Below are 7253 nucleotides of genomic sequence, written 5' to 3' on the forward strand. Positions count from 1 at the left end.
AAAGTCAGAGACTGAAGCTCTCTCTCTCTCTCTGCCCTCGGCTCTGTGATTGTAACACACTCAGAGACTCTGTGAGTCATGTACACTCATTTGAATCTTACATTGAATCTTTGACTACAGCATACTCTAATATGAATCTCTCACTGAATCTTTGACTACAGCATACTCTAATATGAATCTCTCACTGAATCTTTGACTACAGCATACTCTAATATGAATCTCTCACTGAATCTTTGACTACAGCATACTCTAATATGAATCTCTCACTGAATCTTTGACTACAGCATACTCTAATATGAATCTCTCACTGAATCTTTGACTACAGCATACTCTAACATGAATCTCTCACTGAATCTTTGACTACAATATACTCTAATATGAATCTCACTGAATCTTTGAGTAGTATACACTGTAATCTGAATCTCTTGCCATCGCTATGTCAGTAAGTGGAAGTGTAACCTACCACTGCACCCATTTATGACATTTCTGGCTGTATGAGGCTAATTATTTATATACAGTGAAGAAACTAACCTCATTGTTGTTGGCACTTAACTTCGTGTAACTGTAGTCCTCTTATGTTTAGTGCGCAAAATTATGAGGGTGACAGGAGGTGAAATCTCTGGAAAATTTTCTAGCAGTTTTTAAGAAAACACCCCTTTGTGCTAAGACTGGACCGGGGCCTCTTACTGAGTATGACGTGGTAAATTCTGAATCATTGGTCAGCTTTTATGGCTACATGCTAAAGTTGTAATACCTAACCCAGTGGGGCTGTGTTCTTGCTCTGGGAGAGGGGAAGTGCTTTTGTTTGCCTCTGCGCTGACTGTTTGATTCTTTATGCAGGCGGCTTGCCTTCCCATGTCAATCATCATTGTGGGCGTCGGCCCGGCGGAGTTTGACGGTGAGACAGCGGCTCGATTCTGACCCGACCCTCATAGCGCTCACTGTGACCGCTTCACTCTGAGCCTCTGCGGAGCTGAGCTTACAACACTTATGGGCGGCTACAGAGCTGGCTGTGGAGAGAGTGTGTGTGTGTGCGTGTGTGAGTATGAATTACTGTGTGTGTGTGTGTGCATGTGTGAGTATGAATGAGTGTGTGTGTGTCTGTGTGTGTGTATGTGTGTATAAGTAAGTGTGTATGTGCCCATGTGTGTACAAGTGCCTATATATGTGTGTGTGTGTGTGCGTGTGTGAGTATGAATGAGAGTGTGTGTGTGTGGGTGTGTGGGTGTGTGTGTATGTGTGTGCGCGTGTGTGAGTATGAATGAGTGTGTGTGTGTGTGCGCGTGTGAGTATAAATGAGTGTGCGTGCGTGCGTGTGTGTGTGTGTGTGAGTGTGTGTGTGTGTATGTGTGTGTGTGTGTGTGTGAGAGAGAGAGCAGAGTTAAGCACAGCTGAGCTGAATTGAAAGAGCAGAGAGGTGGCGGAGAGGCAGAGATAGGGACAGACTTATCAGCGGTGCCACACGGAGCAGATAATAAGGCTGAGAGAGGGATTAATGGGGACTGAGGGCGAGGGCTCCTCTGGGGATTTACCTGTGCAGGACCTGTCACTGATCCCAGTCTTTGTGTAGAGATTACAGCTGTGGCTTTACTGCCCGATACAACTCCGAGTGAATAGAGAACCTGCAGGCCCCTCAACCAAAACCTGACCCCCCCTCTCATAACCTGCATCCCCTCAACCAAAACCTGACCCCCTCCCCCATAACCTGCATCCCCTCAACCAAAACCTGAACCCACCCCACCCACCCCCCCCCACGAACCATAACCTGATCCCTGCCCCCCAACCAAAATCTGCCCCCTCCACAAACCATAACCTGCATCCTTTTACTGTAGTCTTCAGCAGTCTATTTACAATAGTCTTCAGCAGTCTTTCCCAGTAGTCTTCAGCAGTCTATTTGCAATAGTCCTCAGAAGTGTACAGTAGTCTTCAGCATCTTTACCGCTTGGACCCCTAAAAAGAATGTTAACGATTTTTATCTCTCCTCAGCCATGGTCGAGTTGGACGGAGATGAGGTCCGGATTACATCGAGAGGCCGACGTGCGGAGAGGGACATCGTCCAGGTACGTGGGTTTTTTCAATCGTCTCCGCTGCCCCCTGCTGGTGTCCTCCGGCACGCCAGCCACAGATTACCACCACGGTAGCTTGTAGGAATCCAGGAGTCTCTCAACCTGAGAGTCTGTGGTTACCATCCAGGATGGGGAGGCGGAAGAAGACTTTGGGGGGCGGGGTTTTGTTCATATTCTCGATTTTGGGAGGATGGCAGTAAAGTTCCAAGCGGTCAGCTGTGCCACCTTGAATAGCCGGTCTGGTACAAATATATTTCTGTAGCCTTTACCCCCCATTACTGTTTCCACATTCTTATATATTATATGGATGTAAGTAGATGAACCTTGGAAGTCAGAACTAATGAGAGAGAGGGAGAGAGAGAGATAGAGGGAGAGAGAGATGAGAGAGGAGAGAGGGAGGGGGGAGGAGGAGAGGAGGGAGGGGGAGAGGAGAGGGAGGAGGAGGGAGGAGAGAGGGAGGGAGGGAGAGGGGAGGAGATAGAGAGGAGAGACGAGGAGAGAGGGGGAGGGAGGGAGAGAGATAGAGAGAGATAGAGAGGGAGATAGACATGCATCTACAGCTCCCTCTCGTATGCATTCCTGTGTTAATAGTGAGGAGAGGGAGAGAGAGAGAGAGAGAGATGGGGAGAGGGAGATAGTCATGCATCCACAGCTCCCTCTCGTATGCGTGTCCTGTGTTAATAGTGAGGGAGAGGGAGAGAGAGATAGAGAGAGAGATAGAGAGAGGGAGATAGTCATGCATCCACAGCTCCCTCTCGTATGCGTGTCCTGTGTTAATAGTGAGGGAGAGGGAGAGAGAGATAGAGAGAGAGATAGAGAGAGGGAGATAGTCATGCATCACAGCTCCTCCGTATGCTGTCCTGTGTTAATAGTGAGGGAGAGGTGCCGTGCAGGAGGCGTGAGGGGAACGCTAGAGCTCACAGCGCTCGCTGCAGTCTTGCAATAGAAGGCTCCAGCGCTCCGCGCGCTCCCCCGCACCGAAAGGTTCGCCGCGGCCGCGTTCAATCACCCGCGAACCGGGTCTCGTCGCGGGGGCTGATTATTTCGCAGCCCCAGGTGAGACCGCCGCGCGCGAGAGAAACCGTCGGGCTGCTGGAGGGAAGCGTCTGAAGCGAGGCCGTCCGTGTTTAAACTGACACGCTTGATCCGTCGAAACCGTCAGAAACGCAGCCGAGCCCACAACGGTTAGCATGCCGCTGCTAAATAAACATCCTCCCTGTGTGTGTGTGTGTGTGTGTGTGCGTGAGTGTGAGTGTGCGTGAGTGTGTGCGTGTGTGTGCGCGCGCGTGTGTGTTTGTGTGTGTGTGTGCGTGCGTGTGTGTGTGTGTGCTGGCAGAAGCCAGCTGCAGAACGTGCGTTTAACAGCAGGGGACGGCCATTGATTTACCAAAAGGCTTTGGCCTGCTGACGACAAATCTAGCGTAGGATGGGGGACGTTTGCCTGGTAAAGGTACACGCGTAGTATTTCCTGAGTTCCAAAGTTAAGGAGGAGCTTATCACTGTACTTCTCGCCACTCGCTGAAGAAATGTATTTGTTCATTTATTTATTTAGAATTTTATTTTTCTGAATGTCCCTTGTACTGTTGGTTCCGCCATAGTAGAATATGTGGTTCTTGAGATTAAGTGCAGAGAATAATGAACCACCGTGCCTTGGAGGTTATTGGAATTCGGTTCAATTCTGAACTTTAACGACGTCAGTCCATTTCCCAATTCGTCAATCGCCGAGGAACCCCCCACCCCCGCAACCCTCGCCGTGTCGCCTCTGGCGCGCGCCCCCCATCCAGGACCGGGGGCGGACGCCCCCTCCCCGTAAAGCTGGCTCTCAGGTATTTGGGCTTCATCCAGCTGTGGGGTTGCCAGTCTGGGCTGCCCGGCAACACATCGAACCTTAATTTTTTATTTTTTTTTCTTCTTCTTCTCGCCCTTCGTTTCTGTCTTCCAGTTCGTCCCGTTCAGAGACTACGTGGACCGGACGGGGAACAGCGTCCTGAGCATGGCCCGGCTGGCCAAGGACGTCCTGGCCGAGATCCCCGACCAGTTCCTGTCCTACATGAGAACCAGGGGGTTCAAGCCTCAGCCTGCGCCCCCCCCATATACGCCACCGGGGGAGCTGCATACACAGATCTGACACACACACACACACACACACACACACACGAATACACACATACATTAGGGTGACCAGATGAGGGGAAAAAATCGGGACAACGTCCACTCTGTGACCTAACATAGGCCGTTGTACAAACTGAAATGCGGACTTGTACATGTTATTAATTTTAAATGTAGAAACGTGAGTAAGCTGAAACTTATTATTTATGCGCCACACTATTTTATTTTCTGAAATTAAAATATGTTTTATGTTGAAGTTTTTAACATAATAGCGTAAATTTTTGTAGACGTTGTAGTCCTACATGGTCAAGCTTCCGTCCAACGTTTCTCCAGCTTTCAAGAGAATGGCGCGTATTGAGTTTGAAGTTCGAGGCTGCTGTTCTTTGCCTGTCAGTCAGTCTGTTAGCTCCGCCCTCTGGCTCTGTCATTGCTTGCCGTGTTAGCTCCTCCCTCTACTCACAACTTAATGTGTGATAGTTTCCTTTTAGAAAGGTTTCACTACCTGCGCAGGCTGAATCATCTTAATCACTGCTATTATAAACGTTATCATTATTACTTGTTTAATTGTAATTCATTAATAGGCCGATATTCACTGAGTTTGCTTTGTTCAGTTAAACAATGCTGCGGAACACCTTTTTCTTTCAACTAGGCCGAGACAAATGCATTTTAATTGCATGTGAGTAATTATGCCATTGATAGATTTTGACAAAAGAAAAATCTCCCGCAAGGCTGCCTAACGACATCAGAATTTAAAGGCAAAATCTGTCCAATAATCGAGGCAAACGCTGTCCTGACTGTAGAGGTGTCGGGACAAAGGACGCGTGCTCAAAAATTGGGACCGTCCCGATTTTTAAAAATGTTTTATCGGGACGTCTGGTCACCCTAACCACACACTTGGCGCGCTTGATGGAGTCGGGGTCCGGGGAGCCCCCCTGCCTGCCCCTCTTGTGCTGTGGGGAGTCGGAGTGGGCGGAGCCGCTGGAAGCGCGCTCGCTTCCATATAAGGCGTTTCCTGGCCGTGACTCCGCCCCCAAAGACGGGGGACAGCCACAGGACAGAGGAGGACCAGGCCCGTCACTGCCCACCTCTGCGAAACCCTATCGACTGTTGTAAATAACCTCCGGAATGCATTCACGCGTTTCTCTCTTCTATTTCTTCCCTTTCTTTGCTCTTTCTCTTTCTTCCTCTTCTCTCTCTCTCTCTCTCTGAATGTTTACATGTTTATGAACATTTCTACAGTTGGAAACTTTTATAATTCTATTTAAAACTTTGGACTAACTGTATTTCTTACGTTGCCGTAGCAACTGGGGTGACAGGTAGCCATTTTTGTTTCATTTTTAAACCAGCCGTAGTAAAGACTCCATGGAGCATGTGCAGTTGCTCTTTGCTAAGACGGTTGTGTATCGAACCTTGCAGCGTGGTAAAAAAAAAACAAACAAAAGAACCTCCCCCCCACCTCTCTCTCTCTCTTCGTCTTTAATTGTGCAAAGGTGAGAAGTGGTCACGGATTCCTTTTTTTTTTGTTCATGTGGAACAACGGAAACTCAGCTAGCCTTAAACTCCGTCGTCGTAACCGAACAGTAGCTACGCTCCGATAGGATTCGCAGCAAGGGCCCAATTGTCAAAAACAACACTTTAATTCATTATATAAAAATGTTCTGTCATTTTGTCTTGACTGTAGCCAATTGTAGTTTAACAACAAGTTTTTAATAAGCTCATCATATTTAATTTTTTTTTTTTTAATTATTATTGTTTTAATGCGAGTATTGTGAGCATAAAGGCCTGAATATACCAATTTGCCAAAACATCTCGTCCGTTTGGTATTCCGATGTCTGGTCACGTACTTTGACGGGAGGTCACGTGGTTTTACCTGAGCTCTGAGCTGTGGTGCGAAAGCAAAACTTTAAAAGCCAAAAGGAAAATGTCGTTCTCACTTTTTGAATTCATCACATTTTTGTCGTTGTCGTACTCAGCACTGACGATCACAAGAAGTCCACTGCTTGTAATCTCACGAGATCACGTGCCATTTCTAAAATCAGCCCTGTCTTGTCTCCCCCTGAGAGTGCCTGTACGATAGTCGACGATACCCTTTTTCTATGTGCGTGCGTGCGCGCGTGTGTGTGGGTGTGTGCGCCTGTATATATAGGCCTACACACAACATGCATAAGCGGAATGAGAGGCTGGCTACTGTCGCCTTGCAGTGAGATTTTTTTTTTCCTGTTTGAACCGGTTCCTTTTAAAAAAAAAAAAAACACACAAAAAAACATTACCTAACGAAGGCATTTTGAGACGAGCGTATCAGCTCAGACTCCTAGCTGCGCACACTTCCACGCGCGCACAACCGCAAAAGTGCATTTGCTGAAGCTGGGTGCGACTGTGTTTCCGCGAGCGCACTGATTTAAACCATCGGCCTTTAGAACTTCCCGTGCGTTCTTCGAATCTCGGACGTCGTTTGCAAAGGTATTGGATCTGCTACTTGTTACTTTTTATGCAGACGCGGACGATATTCGCACGTTTTGCCGGTATTAAAACGTGCGAATGTGGTTCGCCGTTTTTTTTTTTTCCAAGTCCCATTACATGTGACCGCATGTGAGCCAATCAGGTTTACTCTGACCGCCCATGTGACCTTGCACAATTTTGTTTACTGATGATATCCAAATAATCAAATGCTTGTAATGTCTTATATTAACGTGCACTAAGGTTTGCATGTGTGATTTTATGGGAGATGCACCAGTTCTGTTTCTCTTTTGGTGAAAAATGTGCATTTCTTTGATTAAGACAGTAAAAAATGGCCTTAAATTATCACTGAATTCTTGGAATTGTGGAATGCCTTCAGTTGTTCAGTGAATCTCTTTTGTGTTAGTATTCAGTTTATTTTTAATGTATATTTTCTTTGCACAACCTCATGTATGGAAAATAAATACACTGTTGTACTTTTGAAAATAGTGATTAACTGGCAAAAGCATGACTGGAAGTATATATCAAACCATTGCCTGATTGTCTGATAATCTATATTATAACAAAAACTTTTTCTGTAACAAAATATCAATTTTTAAATAAACGTTCTTACTAAACACA

General features: G+C 46.8%; 1 protein-coding gene across 5 annotated transcripts in view; it reads left to right on the forward strand.

The window, feature by feature from the left end:
• The window catches only part of LOC135245900 (copine-8-like), a 60055-nt gene extending 52802 nt beyond the window's left edge, over positions 1-7253 (forward strand). For all 5 annotated transcript variants that reach the window (XM_064319267.1, XM_064319268.1, XM_064319269.1 and 2 more), the window contains 3 exons: positions 841-898; positions 1987-2060; positions 4009-7253. In XM_064319267.1, the coding sequence (XP_064175337.1) occupies positions 841-898; positions 1987-2060; positions 4009-4194 (318 nt within the window). In that variant the 3' untranslated portion in view covers positions 4195-7253. The remainder of the gene's footprint in view (positions 1-840; positions 899-1986; positions 2061-4008) is intronic.

This window comes from Anguilla rostrata, chromosome 19, assembly GCF_018555375.3.
Source record: "Anguilla rostrata isolate EN2019 chromosome 19, ASM1855537v3, whole genome shotgun sequence".
Lineage (NCBI taxonomy): Eukaryota > Metazoa > Chordata > Actinopteri > Anguilliformes > Anguillidae > Anguilla > Anguilla rostrata.